A 21,489-nucleotide genomic window follows, 5' to 3' on the forward strand; every position below is an offset into this window, starting at 1 on the left:
TACACTTTAAGTTGCAAAAAGAATATAGCTTTACATAATGAGTTGAATGAAATAAAGTGCGTTGGAGTAATTCATAAATACATACATGTATGTACGTAATCAATTACCGATAATACAATTATTAAAGATAAATTTTCTATAAAGGAGCTTAAAACCCTCTTTGTTATTGTGTTTACAGTAAATACAGCATCTCTCAAGACCCTGTAAAAATTAAAATGTGTAACCCCGTTGATGTGGTGTATTCAATTCATACGCATAATTTATATTTTAAACAGTCTGTCGTCAAGCAATAAATACTGTTTGTCTTTTAAAGCAAGAGCACGAGCTGAACCGTAAACTGATTACAACAAGAATCATTTTGTGGTGAATAAAATCAAGCGCATATAAATTATTTGTATCAAGTAAATCAGTGTTAGAAAAGGGACATAACTCGGCAAATAAATTCAACATTTTTCTGAGAAAATAATGAAACATTTGTGAAAAATGCCTACCGGTAGTTATCAAAGATAAAGTTTTAAAATTTTTGTAACAATTAAACAAATTTAAACAGAGTTATTCCCCTTTCTATAGAAATTTACATATTGATGTACCTAATATGTTTTCATCTGTACGATTTTGGTCATTTTTTAAACAAAATATTTTTTGTGACTCAAAAATATTCTCCCCATATCAATTACATGTATGATGGAATAAGGTTGACTTATAACAAAAGTTACTAGACTACATATAATTAGAACCCCCATTTGATTTGGACCCTCCAAAATACATGTAGTTGCCCCGAATGACCCTACGGACTATGCACAATCATTTTTTACCTGTCATTTTTTAATTATACAAGTTATAGCCAGCTCTATATTACACTATTTCTTGGTTAAAATGTCTGCCTATGTGGTTAATGATTCTTTAAAGCAAAATTCACAAAACTTCTGATTGGCTTCAAACTATTTCATACATTCTAATAAAAAATTGTAATCCCCCCCCCCCTCCCCAAGCAACGACAAGGGATGATGATACGATAACAATTTGTAAACAACATTACGTTCTCTGCAAAAATGACCCCTCCCCCCCCTTAAAATGAACACAATCAAAACCCAGCATTGAAGTGTGCATAAATTTTTGTAATAATTTCACATAACTAAAACTTCAATTTGCTAAATATAATTTGCTTCTATATTAAGTAAATTCTTAAAATCACCCCCTATACCCTACCTCTGTGTAACACTGAAGAATTCATGGCAATTTATAAGGGCGGGATCAATACATCAATGTGGGATGAAAAACTCAATTAAAACAGTTTACACTAGTTTATCTCAACATAGATACATGTATATATAAAAATGTGTATGTTTCACAGTGGACTTTACATTTTTTTTTATCAGTAATTGAAATGTTTCAATGGAAAAAATAAATAAATAGAAACCAAAATTTCTTAGTGTGTAGTAAAAACTACGTACTTTTTTTCAAAAAAAAATTTCGATGTTATCAATTCAAATTTAAATAAAAGAAATAATTTCTAGCGTTAAAAAGTTTTTTGTTAGACACTGTCGTCTTTGATAACATGCAGTGGTGCATTCTAAAAAACTAAAAATAACTGGGAACAGTGTGACGATATTACTCTAAAATAAAAATTGAATGAAAGCAAATACAGTGGGACCCCCCCCCCCCTGCAAATATTGTATACACTATTTTTTAGAAATTAAATATTTTATAGCATAAATTTTTCTTAGCCTGAGCTCCAAGCACTTTTAAATTATCTAACAACTTATTACAAATAAATTTTTCATCATGAAAACCAAGACATCTAATTTTAGCAGAATCACGTGACCCTATAAGAATATTTCTAAATAGATAATTAATACTGAAATAATATAATTTGGGGAAATAAACAGCTAAACTTTATTCAAAAGCGAATGTATTTTTTTTCCTGACGTCTTTGTCATGTCTTAGTCTTAGCCTTAATACAAAAATTTACAAAGATATCATGCGCAGATCTAGAAGGGACCAGCCCCCCCCCCCCCCCTGAAAATTCAAAGTATTTATTTTGAAGTTACTGATAAAGGCTTTAAAAACAAAAGTTTTCTTCAACACCCCCCCCGGTGAAAGCCATTCTAGATCTGCGCATGTGCGCAAGACACATTTGAATATGGATTCAAATTCAGCAAGTCATGAATTATTATACACATGTAATGCTAATAATACATTACCATTGTACTATAGAGTCTCCGAGCTTCCATAATGTGCATGTGTTCCAACGAAGTATTCTTTGACATGTCCGAATTTCCCAGCTCAGTTCCGCACCAGGGTCAGCTCGAACACAGAACCGGGGGGGGGGGGTCTTCTGCTTAAAAAGAGAAGTATGATTAGTGGATGGTGTTTAAAACGATATCAATTATGAAAAGCGCATTATTCCGTTGTTACATTACCGTGTTCATTTCGGAATTTTCAGCAATTCAAAGGCGTTATACTGTTTTAATTTCAGGCCTGGCGTTATGAAAGTCGCAAAGGACGTAAAATAAAAGAGCATATATTATACAGATTATTTATCTTTCTACGTACCTATCGAGTTCTACAATGCTTCAAAACAAGGGACTCTTTAGGGAGTTTCCTCTTGGAGGGAAATTCTCTTGACCATACTGGGTTTATGTCTGCTGCCCGCGAAATCTGCTCAGAACAATGCGCGGCTCCTGATCTTTGTCACGTGAGCAGTGAGGCCGACCGTGTCGTGAGCGACCAATCTTGGGTACAATATTTGGACAGTTAACTTTTGACTGCAGAAACATTATTGGGTAAAAGATCAAGATGTGTAGTAATGTTGTTTAAAATATGTCAAAGTTTAACATCAAAGTCATACATGTAAATGAGTATGATATAACATACATACGAAAATGAGATAAATGCAAACTAAAGTAATACATGTACATGATCCGCTAAGGCTAATGTTTGGTAAATTTACAATGGAAATTAACTAAGATTGAATTTTTCTACAGAGTCCAGCGCACCCCCCCCCCCCGATCCGTGCATTGTATATCCCCGAGCACCCAAACTCCGTCACCATAAGTAGAAAACCTCCCGCGTTTCTCTGAAAATTATTTTTTGTGGTTTTTATCATTTGCAATCACTAAATATAATCTGAAACAATATAATTTATAAAATTATTAACAAAAATATTTTTATTTTTATTCAAATAAGCCCACTGAATACGACGTTTATCACACGTGCTATCATAACTTATGAACCTAACTCCGTCACCCACATGCTCTATGATATGGCAGGGAATGAAGACACATTAACAATTTAGTTAAAACTCAATTTCTATCTAGGCCAAGTTATAATAAGTAAAAATGGTGCATACAATTTAAATTGTATTTAATTTCATCGAAATGAAATGATCGCCAGAATAAAAAATGGGTCCATGTAACAACAATCACAATGGCCTTTTCAGAATTTATGGATGCCGTTTGATTTATGTCCTTATATATTTCAAATATTTTATATCATTAATTAATATATTACTTATTAAATTATTTATTTATTACATTTTTAGAAATGTAGCACATTCTAAATAGCGATATACCGGATGTGTCTATATACCCTGTATAAGGCAAAAGTATCTGCATGAGCGATTTGACGTTACCATCAAGAGTAGTGCATAAAGGCTATTGCGGTCTGAAAAAAATGTATTAATTACCTTAATCAAAAATGTATTACATGTGAAATGTTTCATCTTGGCCTCTCTAAAAATGGCTGACCACCGTAAATGATCGAATGGGCCCGCATGTCAGAAATATCGATATTTTAGTGCACCCGTGAAAAAGTTTTAGCTGATTTTACACAATTAATGGTGCATAAAATGAACATGGTTTAATTCTGTTATTTTTTGACATATTCTTAAATTTAACCGTTGCAAATTGTTGACATTTGATTAAAGATTTTTGACATGTAAAAAATGACGTCATAATCGTACTTGATTTCAAACGGCGAGGAGTTTCCCGAAAGTGACGGAGTTAGGGTAGTGACGGAGTTAGGGGGCTATGCGATATACGTATAGACATTTTCTTCTTTATTTGAGGTTTAACGCACAAATATCAGCCATTCTCTAGGACCAAACATATTGATAAGACCATTTTTGAATTTAAAGTGTACGTAGTCTAGTGTTAATGGTGTGATTGGTTTGAACTTGTAATATAATTACAATGGGGTTTGGACACAAGTTCTATAGTATTTGTATAGCCCTCTCAATAAATGACAAACAAATTTTTCACATGCAAATAATAAAAAGGTCAAATATGTAAATATATGGAATTTCTCTGTGTTTTATACATTTAATTTCTTCACTGTGGGCAGGTATTTGTCAATTTGAGAGTTATTGGAATGTTTGAACTTATTTCATGTTCATGTACAGTGTATATCTATGTACATCACTATACATGTACTGTTTATCGCTACGATTCTCTCAGATGGCCGTTTAAGTATATAAATTTGATTTTGCAGACCCCGGTCGCTAGTTCAAATGCCTAGAGTTATAAATACATTTTTTTTCAAATGACCGATATTAGATTACTGTATCAGTTTGTCTTAAACAGAGAGGATTCAATACATTATCTATCATCCAAAATTGTTTTCTTCTCCACGTGTAGTGTGTAATTTTAGATATGTAAATATCTTATTTAAAATGATATCGAAATCACGACACATTATTCACATAATAGAGTCAGAAATTATAGTGGATAAAACTCAAGACATGTATATTTGGGGGTGGAAGAGGAGGGAACCTGCAACCCCCCCCCCTCTCTCTCTCTCTCTCTCTCTCTCTCTCTCTCTCTCTCTCTCTCTCTCTCTCTCTCTCTCTCTCTCTCTCTCTCTGTTTCAAACAGGCATATTTATAAAACTTACATATATAAAAGAAGTTTTTAACCCTACCCCACCCCACCCGACAAAAAAATTACGGGTCCGTGTTAAAAATCATAGTTAAATCAAAGTAAGATACCATGCACAAATATTAAAGACCTTTATCTGTATACCCCCCCCCCCCCCCTCCTTTTTTTGTAACGATACTATTTGAATGAACTTTAAAGATTAAGCTATTTCTCTCTCTCTGTTTCAAAAACATGTCATTTATTTTCATGCATGTAATGATGTAAGACTGGTCGATGTCCATGAAGCTCGTTGACTGAAGCTAGCTAAAAACATTTTATTTTGACATTTATCTCTTTTAATCTTTTCATTATCATCAATAAAAAAGAATTAAAAAAAAAACACCCCGTTAATTACCGTTATTTTCTACCAGCATGTTGCATAGAAGGAGCAGTCGATTGTTCCATATATATGAAGATAACCATGGTTACTACTGTACAACTTCTGGAGGTCTAAGGTCAGCCTGTGCAAGTCCATGGAGTTCTCAGGATATAGATTGTGGTAGGGTCATTTCATCGCCATGTATGAAACACGTCGGATTTTTTTATGTAAATATCATAGCTAAGTTTCAATAGACCACGAAATGGTAGACTTTATAAGTATAGGGTACGTTATAAGCAATTGTTATCATACAGTAAAAATACCATCTGTATTAGGTACATGTATGTTCTAATTCATGTCAGTTATGAACTGAACTCCGGCAAATACAGAAATATCAAGGCGAAGGCATCTTCGTTGCGAAGGATGCGTATATTTATATACGCGGGGAAAATTAACTAAGTTGGAAGTTTGATCGTGATAAGGTTTTGTCATGGCGGTTATAGAAACATTTCAAATTGACAATTAATATTAAAAATAACCTGTTACAGGAGTTGATAGCTAGATTTCAATCAGTGTATCTGTACAAGTTAACTACACAATGTGTACAAAATCTGTACAAGTTAACTACACAATATGTACAAAATGTGTACAAAACACTGTGCCGGATAATTATGCCAGTGCCAAGGAGGCATTTTTGCACCCGCTTAAGAGGCAGTTTCGGAAAAATTCATACATACAATATGATAGACCATTGTCTAGAAAGTATATAACCTCTTTTGTATTTGGTATGTTACACCTGACAGGTGAGATATTTACCTTTAAAAATTAATATCCCATAGGAAAATTATAATTCCCATAGGAGAAATGATTCTCCTACAGGAAATATTGACAATCCTACAGGATTTTCTAAAAATCCTAGAGGAATAATATTTCCTGTAGGAGAATGGTATTTCCTGTGGGAATTTGATTCAGACTAGCAGTTTTCCTATAGGAAACTAATATATCCTATCGGATTTAATCAAATTAATCCTGTTGGTATTGAAACTCCTGTAGAAAGTTCTTGTATTCCGATAGGAAATTTCAAATTTCCTGTAGGAATATTGTTTTTCCTATGGGAAAAATTATTTTCCTGTAGGAATTCATTTTTGAAAGGTAAATATCTCACGTGACAGGTGAGTTACGATCATAACAAAGGTGGTTGTTAACTCTTTCAGCAATGATCTATCATGTGGCATATTTGAATTTTTCGATATATGCAGCTTAGACGGGTGCAAAAATGCCACCTTGACACTGGCATAATTATCCGGCACAGTGTTACAAGTTAACTACACAATGTGTACAAAATGAGTACAAGTTAACTACACAATGTGTACAAAATGTGTACGTTAATACATCTATCTGTTACCTGTAATAGAACATCAGTGACCACTTGTTAATGAACAAATATATAGAGACAGAAATATTTCCACATGAACGGTTTTTTAATAGCCAGTATTCATTTGTTTCATTAATTAATGGTTCCTCTTTATAAAAAGTACTAGAAATAAAATGTGCCTACCAACTCAGGTACAAAAAAAAGTATACTTACTTTTATCACCATTCTCAGATCAGTAAGTAAATAAATAAGCAATTGTTTATTATAGTGGCATTGTGCTTATCTGACGTAATATATGTAAAAAAAAATATGACACATAGTTTAACTCATATTAATACATGATTTTGTAAGATCAATCAGTAAATGCGTTATTAGGACCTCAATGTGAAATAGTTTGTAAACTAATTGTGCTATCCTGTATAATAAATGACGTTTTTATTGTTGTTAATAAATACCCCCCCCCCCCTCCCCCAATAAATTACAACAAGAGGCGGAGCCACATAGCTCACCCGAGCAACAAAAGCCATAACTGATCAGAAAGCTTTAGACCGTTTTTCGAGCATCAAATAGAAAACATCTAGACAACTAAGTAGAGCAGTTCTTGTTTGTTTAAATTTCTCCACATATTCCTTTGTTAAATATTATAAATATTACAAATATTAAGCTCCTTTTTATGCTTCAGTTTTTGAAAGCGAAGATTTTAAAGGATTTTTCTCTCTATGTTCCTTTGTAAAGATTCGCCCCCCCCCCCCCCCCCCCGCATTACAGCCCCACCCTACTCTCTGGGATCGTGGTTTGAACACTAATTTCTACACTACCTGATGATGCTTCCATACAAGTGGCTGATTTTCTATCCAAATGTTTTTTAAAGAATTTTCTCTATATATACCTATGTAAAAATGTGACCCCCCCCCCCCCACGTTGTTGCCCACCCTATCCCCTGGAATCATGATTTAAATAAAATTGAATCTTCACTACCTGAGGATGCTTCCACACAAAATCCAACTTTTCTGGCTGATAAGTTTTTAAGAGGATTATTAGAGCTTGTTTTCTATATATTCCTTTGTAAAAATTTGACCCCCATGGTGGCCCACTCTACCCCCGGGACTCTTGATCGAAATAAATTGAATCTACACTAACTGAGGATGCCTCAACTCAAGTAACAGATTTTCCGGTTAAAATGATTTTTGAGCAGATTTTAAAAGTATGTATACATTCCTGTGTAAAAATTGACTTCTACTGTGGCCCAACCCTTCCTCCTGGATTCATGATTTAAAAAAAAAACCTGAATCTTCTGTGGATGTGTCCACACAAGTTACAAATTTCATGGCTAAATGTTTTTTCTTAGAAAGACGATTTTTAAGAGTTTTTCTCTACAGGTACTAAATGTATACTCACCCCCCCCCCACATTGTGGGCCAAATTTATATCCCTGTGGTGGTGATTTGAATCTACAGTACCTGAGCTCTTCTGGCCAAAAGGTTTTTGAGTAGAAGATTTTTTTTAAAAATACTAATAAATTTTCAATAACTCTAAACAGTCTCCCCTTTAAATGGGGACCTGCATGGTTCTTCATTTGAATAAATTCCAAAGCCCTTCCCAGGACGCTTTGTGCCAAGTTCGATTTTAATTGGTCCAGTGGTTCTGGAGAAGATGAAGCCGAATCAATAAATACAATTAAGTGTTTGTGTGTACTTTTTTTCCAATCACTTAATTGTTTCGTGTTTAATCGGCACTGAAATAACATATCAAGAGATCGTTCGCATTTCCTAGCTTTTTAAAGATATGGTATACCTGTAATCAACCATAACGGTTGACCCCCCCCCCCCCCACTCCCCATTTGTTATGACCACAACTTTACATAATAGTTCATCTCATTTTCAATAAAAGGAATTTTTCAAATTTCACCATTCCAGTTTAATACAGTGCAAATAGTCAATTAACAATATTTATAAATAAATGCATATATGCACCAGTTCAGTGGTCAATGGAGGACCGGCCCTTAAAAATATGGTAGCTTTCAGACACGTAGCATCGTTTTTGAAATTTGAAAGTGGGGGGAGGGGCAGACTCATCCAAAAAATCTTGACAAGCAAAAAAAAAAAAAAAAAAAACCCAACTTTCCAAAATCTTCAAAATCCTAAACCCGGGGGGGGGGGGGCTAGTATCTGTAACTTCAATTTCACTATTCACTTCCTTATTTTCATTCCAATTTTTTTTTTTACATACTCACAAAAAAGTGGGGGGGGGGACTCCATGATAATTCATTTTTTATATTATATGATTTGTTCTCGAGAGAAAAAGTTATGCTACGTGCCTGGCTTTATATCCCTCTTCGTTGATTTATTTTTCCGATATATAATCCGTAGTTTTTTTGTTACCTAAGACTTAAACAATTACATAGTATATGAATGACATTCCTTGACTTCTGTAGCCTTTTATATTGCAATCATATACAAAAGGAAAGTCAGAAAAATTAACTGAAAGGGTTAATTAAAAAATCACACACACAAAGTGGTTTTCTTTCAAAGAATTATCAATAAATATTTCATTTGCTGCAAAAAAAAAAAAAACCAAAACAACCAGATTTTCCATATTCAATTCCTAAATAATACGATACAGTTTTACAAAAAAAAAAAAGCTACATATTGGCAATATGTTCTTAAAAATTCAGGATGAATGAATTTATAAGATAATGATTATTTTCAAAATGTCAGAATATATCAATTTATCTGATTGAAAATTTAACCTTTTTAAATATCTTATAAGATTTCCTAATATTTATACGTTGTATATTTATATGAATTTAGGATGTATATTGTGATAAATTTTTTTCCACATACGTCGGATTTATAGATCTAAGATGGGGCATTATTTTTTGTAATATACATGCATTTTACAGTGTAATATTGTGTCAGTCAATGTACTAAACGCGTAAAATTTGAAACTTTAAAAAAAATGACGAGGTTGTTTATCAAAATTACATCAGACAATTCATTTATTTCATTGGCTGGATTCCACCATCGATATGAATATTCATTAGCAGTTCACATGTTTGGGGTCCGCGCAATGCACCAATACCGCTATACCCTCTAGAGAACAATTGCTCAGCCCGCGCAGTGTACGACGTTCAACATTGTATTCAATCTCGATACAGATAATATAGTAAGGTAGTGCTAACACATTTATTACTTTCACCATGTCTATGGAAATGGCTAAGCGGATCGAGTTGGAGAAGAGGGGGAGAAAACCTTCAGAGGTAAGTTTTTAATGTATCCCTGTTGTCATTTAGCTCGAAAAAGCCGTGTGGTCTCTGTTTACATACATGGTCAGGGGAACATGTGCTTTACTTGGTCAAGAGGGGAAGTGATTTTTTCTAATTTCAACTTGCATTTATGTAACTACTGTTAGAAATGTACATTATTGTGTGCAGTAAGCATTTTTCTACGATTCTGTACCCGATTTTATCATTGTCGATACTTTCTTTCATTATTCAAATCAATTTAAGGTTCAAGACAACAAGGGGATTTGAAGTCAAATATGGCGCCCCTGTCATGTCCAGCAAATTGAAAGCTTTCAAATTGTGTGTTTTATGTATGATATCAGGAGTTAGACTGAGCCGTACTATTACATTTTGATAACAGATTAACTGCAACCTGTTACATTTTTTTGACATTTTAACACATTTGTATAGACTGAAAATTAAAGAAAGCATCATGTCTTACTGCACAAAAATTTGAAAAATGATACTCTCCAAAATACGAAAAAAGACTTTTGAATGCAGTATGAAATGACAGTTGTTAGCAAAATGATTGTCACTTTCCCATGCTTGATGCGAGACAAGGGGGGTCCTTCTTGTGGTCATATGCATTGTCGAATAACACAACACAAACCAATCATTCGCCATGTTGGATGCACTGATGTACTTTATTATAAGAAATCCAAATGTTCACTCAGTTACACATTATTTTCACTTTGAAAATAACTCTTCCATCGTTTTGACACACAATAAAGCATCTCCAGCATGAGCGCCTCCACGATAAACTGAATCTCGACTTGATCAACTTCACTCGGCGTCAGGCCAGGTTGGTTGTACCCGATAAAGGCAGCCATTACGACGCTAAATGATTTTTTTTACTTTCCTAAAGTTAGCTGCGAATAACCTTATTTAAATGCATTTTACTGTAGGAATTTGAAAGATCGAAATGTTTTGTTCAAATGAAATAGATTTTAGAAGTTTTTATTCGCAGTGCTTTAATGCGATGTGTTTGACCTAGATTTGCAGACATGCACCATCAGAATTAACGCGTCACCATAAACAAAATGGGAAATCATTCATCATTAAATTAATCTGTAGTGGAAGTATTGTTTAAAAACAACTGAACTCATACATTTATATTTTCATATAAAATAAAAAATGCATTTAATGTAATTTTTACTGAATTTAATTCCGGAACTATTTTTAGAACGATTTTGCTGTCAGCTTACAGACGCCATTTTGAATATTTGGAAAGCAAGATTTTTGTTTATAAAATTCCACAAGTTATACATTCATTTACCGCTTGGTGTATGTCTTTTTCACGGATTTGTAATATTCTATCATTTTAGAAACTTACCAAGCTTTTGAACGCGATTTTTAGGTGATCAAATCGGAGTTCAGTCACGAGTTTTTACGTGGCGTTGTGAACAGTATGGCGGACATTGGCATTCTAGCCTTTGTTCAGCATTAACTTTGATGTATACATACGCTACCAAGAAAGTAGATCCTGTATCAAATGTTCAAGCCGTTTTACAGATAGAAGTTGTCTTTGCGTAATGAATATAGGCAAAAATGCTTTCAAATAAACATGCTCTCTGGCATTGATTCAAAAAGCTCTTATTTATTTTCATTTAAGTTCAATTAATTTTAGGATGAATGTTCACAACCACCTGGAGACGTGATCAATATTATGCAAATAATTTGTATTCGTACGCTTAGTGAAAAGTAGTGCATAAAAATAATAACAAATCCACGTGTACGTGTATTTTCAGATACTGGAACTGAACCTGGACAGTTGTCGTGCGCCTTCAATAGATGGGTTAACAGAAGAGTTTTCAGAATTAGAGTCACTTAGCCTAATAAATGTTGGATTAACTTCATTAAAGGGATTTCCTAGCTTACCAAAGTTACAAAAGGTGAGATCAATTTGCTTTATTAAGGAAAAGAAAGTACTCGCATCTGAATTCATGAAATGTCACTTACTTTTGAGATATATAAACTGTATCAATTAAGTTGAAAGGGGCTTAAAGAGAATAAAACAATTGTTTTAATAATATTTTTTAAAAATTGATTATTATTATTTTCACAGTTAGAACTTAGTGATAATCGAATCCAATCTGGACTACAAAACCTACAAGGCTGTCCCAACCTCACTCACCTTAGCCTTAGTGGAAATAAAATCAAAGAAATTGACACCCTTGAACCATTGGTATGTAGTAGAATGTTCATTTGGTATTATACTTAAAAAAAAAATCCCAAGATTTCTAACCTCAAAAGCCCTTGTCCGGTTTCAATACAATGCTATAAGTAAAAAGAATTAAGTTTTCTGGAAACAGCACAAATATACCCTAGATGATAACATTAACAATTGTGCGAGGTGTCCGAAATACTTCCCAATGGAGAAAAGATGTCAACATTTCCCATTATAAATCTCTGTAGAAATTTGTTATCGTTCCTGAGCTTTCTTATAAATTTATCTGTTAAAAGTTTTGTTTTTTTTTTACCAGAAAAACTTCAGTGAATTGAAGCACCTTGACCTCTTTAACTGTGAAGTTACCCAGTTGGACGATTACAGAGAACAGGTGTTTGAACTCCTACCAAACCTGAAATATCTGGACGGCTTTGACAAGAATGACAAGGAGGCTGACGAGGACGAGGAAGATGGTGAGTGGAACAGAAGGGGACAGAATTATAAACATACCATATGTCTATTAAACTTTTCTGATTGTATGATTTTCAAATGTTTTACTTTAAGGAGAAGATGGGTCTGAGAATGAAGATGATGACGACGATGAAGAGGACCCAGACAATGATGGTAGGGGAATCTGATCTGTTTGTCATCTTGAGTGTCATGATGCTGTTTTGGCTAATCTCAAGAACAAATGACTTTGTTTTGTAGTTGAGCTATACGGAAAAAATAATTAGGCTGATGGAATGGGATGAATTTGAAAGTTCGAAAGAATCTCATCTTTTATATGGCCTTCCTTCAGTCAAATAAGAAATATTAACACAATGTGTTTAGCCTGAATATTTATTGTCTTAGATTGGAGTTCCTAGGCCTAAAATCATGTTCAAACTTAATATTTACATTGCTTTGCCTTGTAGAATTTAAAGAAAACTGAAAGACATGAAATTCAAATATTATATCCCTTTAAATTTTATTTACAATTTTAAGTTCCAGGGATGGGGTAATTGAAAAAAGTATTTGTAATTGAGTGTAATTAATTACATTTTACAAAGTATTTGAAAGTAATTTGTAATTGAGTCTGTCTTCAATTACAAGTAATTGAATGTATCTAAATACATTCCAAAAATATTGTGTATTTTGAATTACTTTTCAATTACATCTCAATTACTTTTTTTTCCCAAGTTTAAAATATAAAAAAGGTGTCTTATAATGATAAATAGAACTTAAACATGTTTGGCATGGACTTTTGTTTATACAATAATTAAATGTCCCATAATGTTTCATATGTTTATACAGCATAACACATTGCCCAGGGCAATAGGTAAAGATCTAATTTTGTGGATGTGTGAACTCCTCTAATACCCAAGAACCCCAATTGATTTTAGACTTAAGGGAGTCAAAATATCTCATTCTTGTGAATTATAGCAATTATTATTTATATACTGATATGCTGCACTTCCGAAAGTTGTACTTTCTGAATAAACAACGTTTTAATATGTGAATAAAAATTAATTCACTATAGAGAAAATATTATTCAGAATCAAAAATGAACTCAATGGTACTTCATGAATTATTAAAGAAAATTTTTCTAGAAATTTTCAAGAAATCTGATCTGAGCTGAACTATACAACCTTTAAAAACATAACCGTACATAAAGCTCTGTATATCTTAATGCTGTTAATATATGTATATGTTCTCAAGATAAAAATAAAACTAAAGTATTTGAAATGTAATTAATTACATTCATCAAAGTAATTGAGAGTAATTAATTACATTTTAAAAAATCAATGTAATTGTAATTGCAAGTAATTGATAAAATTGTCAATGTATTTGAAAGTAATTAATTACTTTTCAAAGTAATTGACCCCAACTCTGATTTTAACATCTATAAACATAACTTTTGTCAAAGATTTATGTATGCATTGTGTAAAACTTAAAAGATAAGTCTTGAGTCTGGAGTACTAAAGTCTAGAGGTATGGTGTTGTAGACGATGACGATGATGATGATGATGACGAGGAAGGAGATGAAGATGAAGAAGAGTATGATGATGAGGAAGATGAAGATGGTGTAGATGAAGAGGTTGGTCTAGACTATCTCCAGAAGGAAGACATTGAAGTTAGTTATCACACAAAAAGGCCACCAATTTTGTCTCTACTTGTATTTCTGTCCCTATTTCATCATGAGCAGAGCATACAGTACAAATACAGTTTCTGAAAATTTTTAAATTTTCATACAAAGTTTTTATTTTTGAGTGTTAAGCAGTGATTAAAATCTTTAATGACACAGGTCTTCCGTAAAGCATGTCAAAATACTTGCAATTCTTGGAGGTTTCATATGGGTGGTCATTTGGACCTAACAGGGAATTCTCTCATGTAACTTGCTGAACTTTTGTAAGGGGCTCTAGGTCCCCTCTCCCTATTCCTCCTTTTGTCCTATTGGGTGTGCATATTACCGGTAAATACAATCTTTTTGAATTACTTTTTAATAGGCTTGATGAAACAATTTTAATTAACTCACATTTGCTTCTTTGGGGTAGTGACAATTTGTCTTACAATACAAACTGCTTTATTTTTTCAGCAGTTCAAAAGTTTATTAATGAGTCTGGAAGATTTAATAATTAAATTCCTTTTTGCTTTTGCTTTCTATACTGTACATTAACGTTATCTACTATATATTTGCAATTACTTTGTAAATGTATGTCTATGAATTTAATTATTATAAAGTCAATAACTATAAGTAACATGTAATATTACATGTACTATGACAATTGTATATATTGTATGTATTATCATTAGGAGAGGAACTTGTAAGTTGCAAGAACTTGTTTCCGATCCTTTTGTGTTACTTACACAATAAAATATGTTCAAATCACCGGTAAATACAATGTTAAAATTACCTCCCTGTATGCTCTGTTCATATCAGATGGACTCTCATGATAGTAATTTACAGTAGTACTTCTGACTTGAATTTTCAGAATATATGTCTATTTATTAATACATTTAATTTGTCTGATTGTTGTATATTTTTGTAAGTGATGATTTTTATTTTCACAAGTAACAGTGGTTATTGTACTTGAAACTTCATCTCCAAAACCTGGATGTTTTGAATAGACAATTAATATTTTTTTTTAAAAACGGCAAAACTATGAATGTTTGACAGATCTATTTTGAAGCTAAAAGCTAGAGATCAATTTCAGAGATTACTAAGTAATTACAATAGTCACTGCTAAAATTAAAATCAATATGCTTGCACAATGATTAGAAATTCAACAAAATAAAATAAAATTCATTGTTCAGTGAAATATTGCAATTAGAGCAATGTATGTGAAGTTAAAGGGAGAGAGTTTTTTTTGGGTAAAATATTTAAAAGAGAGAGAGAGTGATGTCTTTCATGTACTGCTATAGTAGTTTAGTAGTGGACACAATGATACGTCTGTGTAAGTAATTAGTCTAACCAACTGTGTGTATTACAGGAGGACTCTGAGGGAGAAGACTTTGATCCTGTTGATGGAGAGAACGAAGATGAGGAGGAAGGTATGTATTTATCTGTTATCCTAGGAAATCTCTTGTGTTGTATCGTTGCTTATTTTGTTTGATGTCTTAACACACACTTAATGTCCGAGATTAATGAGTGTGTTGTGTTTTTCAGAAGAAGAGGAGGATGATGATGCTCAGCGTGGGACCAAGAGAAAACACGAGGACGAGGAGGAAGGGGATGACTGATCCAAGGGCCCCATCCCCCACCTTCTGTGTAAATCCATGTAAATTTGTACAGTTACCGATGAAACCATGTTGTTTGTTGACTGATGATGATAGCTCAGGTTGCAGCACTTCCACCATTACACTGACAATTCCATTCTGCCGCGAGTACACTCGTTCTCGTTCTCATCTCTCTGACGCCAGTACACTCATTCTCATATCTCTGCCGCGAGTGCACTAGTTCTCATCTCTCTCATCACTCGCGCACTGGCTGGCCCCTGAACATAAAGCCGAACAAGCAGGAGCAGCTCTGACCCATCACATAAAGAACTACTGCCGGGACATCTCAACCAGAGTCCTCAATTCTAATGGAAATTCTAAATGGAACCTCTTGACATCGCTGGAATGCAAATGAATCTATTTATGTCTCATGTTCATATTTGACACCTCAAAGGTTAACAGGTCATTGAGTGGAAGAGTTTTTAAGTGCTGATTTTTTAAAACCCTGTTTGCATTATGAAAATGATTACAATTAAGTGGATGTAAAATTTAATTGACAGACTATTTAAAAGACAAGATTTTATAACAGTTATTACATGTATTGCTGTTTTTCTTTCATGTAATATGAACCATATTTGGAAAGCAATTTTTGTTTCGAGAATTTTGCATGTTGGTATTAAGGAAAAACAATTATTAATTGAAAATTGTCTTATTTGGAAGGATAGTCAGGTATTGGAAAACTTTATTTTGTATGTTTGAATTATATTTTTTTTCATGTCTTCATATCTATGGAATACACTGCCTACAATTGTTCATCAAATCAGCACTGATAGCGAGAGTAGCATTGATTGAAGAGAATGTATTTTTATGTAAATTTTGTATATCATTTCATTAAAACTGGTAGTTCATTGTAAATGACATCATTATATGTATAGCACAACAAGAGGAGTAACTCTTGCTCCTTTGAGAAAAATTAAAGGTTTTTATATTGACAGGACTTGTCTCCCTTAATTATTTTACCTTTACTATTCAAAAAGTCAGGACAGTTCATGCTACAGCCTCTGCGTCAGCATCCGGGGTTTAAAGTTTTGCATTAGGGTGCATTTTAAGTCAACTCTACCTGCCTAAACGGTGTAAGGAAAGATGGCACTGATAATGCAGCTATGAAGTGTAGCCAGGCATGGTGTTTTGACTTTGAAACATCAAGCGCATGCTTGTGCAAGTACCACTTTTAGCTCACTGAGACAAAGTAGGGGGGGGGGGGATGCTATGGCGTAGGCGTCCGGACCTGGTAAAAGTTTTTGTTGCAGGTCCTGTATCTAAGTTTTACTTGTCCTAACTTCACCAAATTTGAACCTACTTATGGACTTGAAAGACTTTGATGCTGAATCGGGGCCATGAATTTCAGATATTGGGGAAGAGGTTAAGGCTTTTGAAGCAGGTGCCCCTTGATAGCCTTATCTAAGTCCCAACTTCACCAGACTTGCATAAATTGATGCGTCTTATGATACTTATGACATGAAGGTAGCGACATTGCAAAAAATAAAATAGCGACTCTTGATCCTGACTTGAATTAAAAATGATTCACTTTACAAGGTTGGTTAGCTGTAGGTTGCTTAGGAAAACGTTCGAGGCAAGCAAATCGTAAATCAGTTGTAAAATATCGAAGGATTTTTTTAGTATAAGAATATATAAAGAATATATTTCTAGATAAGTTTAATAAGTAAAAAAAAACCGCAATTTTGTGTGCACAACTTATGAATAGTTTTTGTATGAATTGAACTGTCTGTATCCCGTAGAGTTACAATGCTGCAGCAAGGTATGAAGGTAGCGAGCATTGCTGATGCGTAGTATATTTTAATCTGTATTGCCGCAAACTTTTAAACCACGAACCAATGAAGAATGCATGTCATTGTTTTATCGCAACTTAAAGACATTTAAAAATAAAATAGCTAACATATTTACAGTATTTCAAAGAAAATCTTTTATTTCTAAAGTGACAATATTTAACAAATTAAGCAGGTAATGACGTGGAATGTTGTTTTTGCTGATAACTCTTTATCTACTATTTTGCGATGGTTCTGTATAGCGCACATATATTATCTTAAGGCCATCGAGTAGAAGGTAAGGAAAAGACAATATGGAACATGAATCTATATTTACATCCACTTTCTTTCCCCCTATTAAATAGCATTGGTTGATTTTAGTGATATTTACGCATAACACAGAAGACCCAATCACCAAACCTGGAGCGTATTAATACATTTAGTCTTCCTTTAGTATTTCTCGGAAAACGTGACTGACTCTCTTCGCGATTTCAAACCGGATCACGGCCTAATATTATACTTACACTGTTTGACATTTCATTGGTGTAAATATTTTTTAACAACCTAATGAATGCAATTGATTAATTTCTTAGTATACCAAAAGTAAATTCATAAAATTACATAGAAAAGTAAAAATTCTGTAGTCATAATTTAAAACTCTGTGAACTATTTTTGTCAGCATAATACGGCTATTCCAGTGGCTCTTCCGTCAATTGCGCATTACTCATTGAATAAGACAGAAATTTTTAAAAAGAAATAATATTTGCGGAAAGGAAATAAATATGACAAAACGTAAATATAAACATTGAATCATTATTTTTTGAAAGATGTGGTCTCATAACTGCAACGGTGTGTGCAAACAAATTTTCAATCATTATTTTTTGAAAGATGTGGTCTCATAACTGCAACGGTGTGTGCAAACAAATTTTCATAACGCGCTAGCGCGCGTTATTCAATTTGTATGCACACACCGTTGCAGTTATGAGACCACATCTTTCAAAAAATAATGATTCAATGCTTAATTATCAATGCAGAATTTTTGTACTTTATCAATTTTATTTGAATCCGATTGATGAATAGCCGTAGTTAATTAATCGAATGATGGAATTAAAGAGCGACGAAACAGATAATAAAGAGATAGACTTTAATTTTTAGCTCAGCTGAGCTAAAAAGTTCAAGTGAGCTATTCTGATCATATTTTGTCTGTCGTCCGTCTTTCCGTCTGTCTGTAAACTTTTAACATTTTCAACATCTCCAGAACCATAAGGCTAGTTTTAACGAAACTTGGCATAAAACATCGTTAGACAAAGTGCATGGTTTTAACACCTGATACGAACAAGGTTAAAGCTCTGAACCGACAAAAAAGTTAACGGGGTTACAGCTCTCAATGCTGTGTGTGGTATTACCATTATACCATATACTATTGGGGTTAGCGTTCAGAACAGTAACACCAGACGCAGTACGGAAAGCCTCGTTCTTTTTCGCACACGGCATATAGCTCGTTGAGCAGAGGAGGAATGGCTTAAAAGACTTACCTTTAATTTAAAAAAAAATAAAATAAACAAATATGATTCGTAATATCTATCTATACTTTGTCATTAATATTATTTAATTAATTAATAGTTATCATTTTCAAATATTTATGTCTATATATATACTGAATTATTATAAAACATTTTTGTCCTTTGCGGAGTCATTTTTTATCCACATACAGTTTTAAACTCATTTAAAAAAACTATACATGTATGTGCACCAAACACATTATCAATGAAAGCCAAATTTAGGATCTTGCATAGAGGTCAAATGACCTAACATTAATTTGGTCTGTGATTGGACTTTGAGCACAGACCGCATATTTGATAAAAAGTACGTTTTAATTCTTACGTGGTATAATTTGATTATTTTGTATAACTGATTCCTCTAGATTAGATTACAAATGGTTATATTACTGTGATAGAAATAATAAATATTTGTAAATATTGCCCATATAATTTGCTGCGGGGTGAAATTTTATGAAAAACAGATGAGACACCTACATCATGCAGAGAAAAAAGATGTAGCATGCCCCCCCCCCCCCCCACAAATAGGCTTTATAAATGGGCGCAAGACCCCCCCCCCCCCCCCCTCCACCCCACCCCCCACCCGCTGGTTAACACAAGCGGTGTTATTAATAAAATAAAACAAAACGCAACACGGGTATCTGAAGGTAATAATCATAAACTCTTTGATAAAATACCTACAAGTTCATGCGTCTTCTAACATTTTTTAATTTGATCGTTCACATACCCGTACCGAAGCATACGTGTTTTTTTTTCGCACCATATGAGAAGTCACGTGATAAGATGAAGATTCAGAACGCGGTCAAGGGGTAGACGCCAGTATTTGCTCAAAGGCATCCCTTTTTAAAATTCGTCAACTGTCCAGTTAAAGGTAAGGATATTAAAACATCTTATTGAAAGGAGGGCTTGTATTGTCTTTTGATCTCAGTAATGAATCTTTTTTGATAACTCAATAATAGTTGAAATACTTGAGTTTTGTCCCTTGGCCGCCATCTTTGGCTGATTGGAAAGGGAATTAATATTTAAAGAGTATGAATTCTTTCAGTAGCCTTTGCGAATTTTGTCATTAAACAGGAGAAATTCTTTGCAACGTAAACTTTATTTTATTCACCAAGATTCTGCCTGGGCCAGAGTATCGCAAGCTACCTCATGCGCGGATCCAGAAATTTTTTCCCGGGGGGGGGGGGGGTCCGACGGATATTTCAGTGTGCCCGGGGGGGGGGGGGGGTCCGAGACATATTTTTGTTAATTTTATATGTAATTTAAAGAAATTTGAATTTTACAGGGGGGAGCCTGGACCCCCTAACCCCCCTCTAGATCCGCGCATGTATCTAATATGATACATATACATATTGCGAATTGTTCATGCATGACTGCAGGTCTATATATCATATGTATAGCTCCCAGACTGGACAACCATTCATTTTTTTGTTTTAGACCTGGGCTGCGTTCAAGATCGTAGCTGCTACTTAGGGCTACGTAGTTAAACAGCTAGCCTAGCCGCTACTTAGATATTCGTATCAAATATAAAATCTATTTATTTAGTGATATTTTGTTTGTCCCTTAAGTTATAATGAATTCTAACATGTCATTTTCCACTTGAAATTAACAAATTATGTCGATGTAAGTAGTCTTTCCAACTTCAAATCTTCGACCTAGCGGTCCGTTCAATATATATAGACTTAGATTGCAACGACCTGACGGCTAGGCTAGCTGCTACGATCTTGGTGCAGCCCAGGAGTTAGTCATGTGAAACAACATGTACATGTATCACGATACAGCTGTCAACAGTTTAGCTGGTATTTTTCATTTTTTTTTTTTTTTTGCTTACCTCCACAGAAAAATAAGATATCTTGTTACCTCTACTAAATGTTAGTTATATGTGAACTTTTAGCTCTAGTCTAGGCATTGTGTTTTTCTTTAATACCTCGGGGCCAAGATTCACGGTCTAGGACTCGGCAAAGCCTCGTCCTAGACAGTGAATCTTGTCCCCTCGGTGGAATTTCACTATCCCACACTCGTAAAAATGAATGATTCTATTAGTCTCAAACGTGTATGAGTTATGTTTAAAAATCTTTTTCCAAATGAAAGATGTTTCTGAGGCTTTACCGTATCATTGTATAAACTTTTTAAAAAACATTTTAATACGAGTTGCCTCCCTTGTATTAAGACATGGCATTCCATTTTCTGACAGTATCAGAAATAAATGATTTATTAAATAGTTTATTGGTTTCCGTCGAATGTTTTATCAATTTGTATAATTTAATTTTGATATTATATGCTTTTTGTTTGGTAAATTGTTGAAGGAAAATGAATATTATTTGAAAATTTCAACCTTGGTTAAGTACT

At 33.6% G+C, this 21,489-nt stretch overlaps 1 protein-coding gene across 2 annotated transcripts; it reads left to right on the top strand.

The window, feature by feature from the left end:
* Positions 1-9,705: 9,705 nt before the first annotated feature.
* On the top strand, positions 9,706-16,749 carry LOC128171319 (acidic leucine-rich nuclear phosphoprotein 32 family member A-like). Of its 2 annotated transcripts, none has more exons than XM_052837093.1 (8): positions 9,706-9,868; positions 11,641-11,784; positions 11,958-12,077; positions 12,376-12,532; positions 12,624-12,683; positions 14,045-14,136; positions 15,530-15,590; positions 15,706-16,749. In XM_052837093.1, the coding sequence occupies exons 1-8, from the start codon at positions 9,809-9,811 to the stop codon at positions 15,777-15,779; spliced, it is 768 nt and encodes a 255-aa protein (XP_052693053.1). In that variant the 5' UTR covers positions 9,706-9,808; the 3' UTR covers positions 15,780-16,749. The 2 variants fall into 2 exon arrangements, with proteins under 2 accessions (XP_052693053.1, XP_052693052.1); XM_052837092.1 differs by having other exon boundaries at positions 9,708-9,868; positions 14,045-14,172.
* The last annotated feature ends 4,740 nt before the right edge of the window (positions 16,750-21,489 follow it).

Source organism: Crassostrea angulata, chromosome 2 (genome assembly GCF_025612915.1).
Source record: "Crassostrea angulata isolate pt1a10 chromosome 2, ASM2561291v2, whole genome shotgun sequence".
In the NCBI taxonomy this organism is placed as follows: domain Eukaryota; kingdom Metazoa; phylum Mollusca; class Bivalvia; order Ostreida; family Ostreidae; genus Magallana; species Magallana angulata.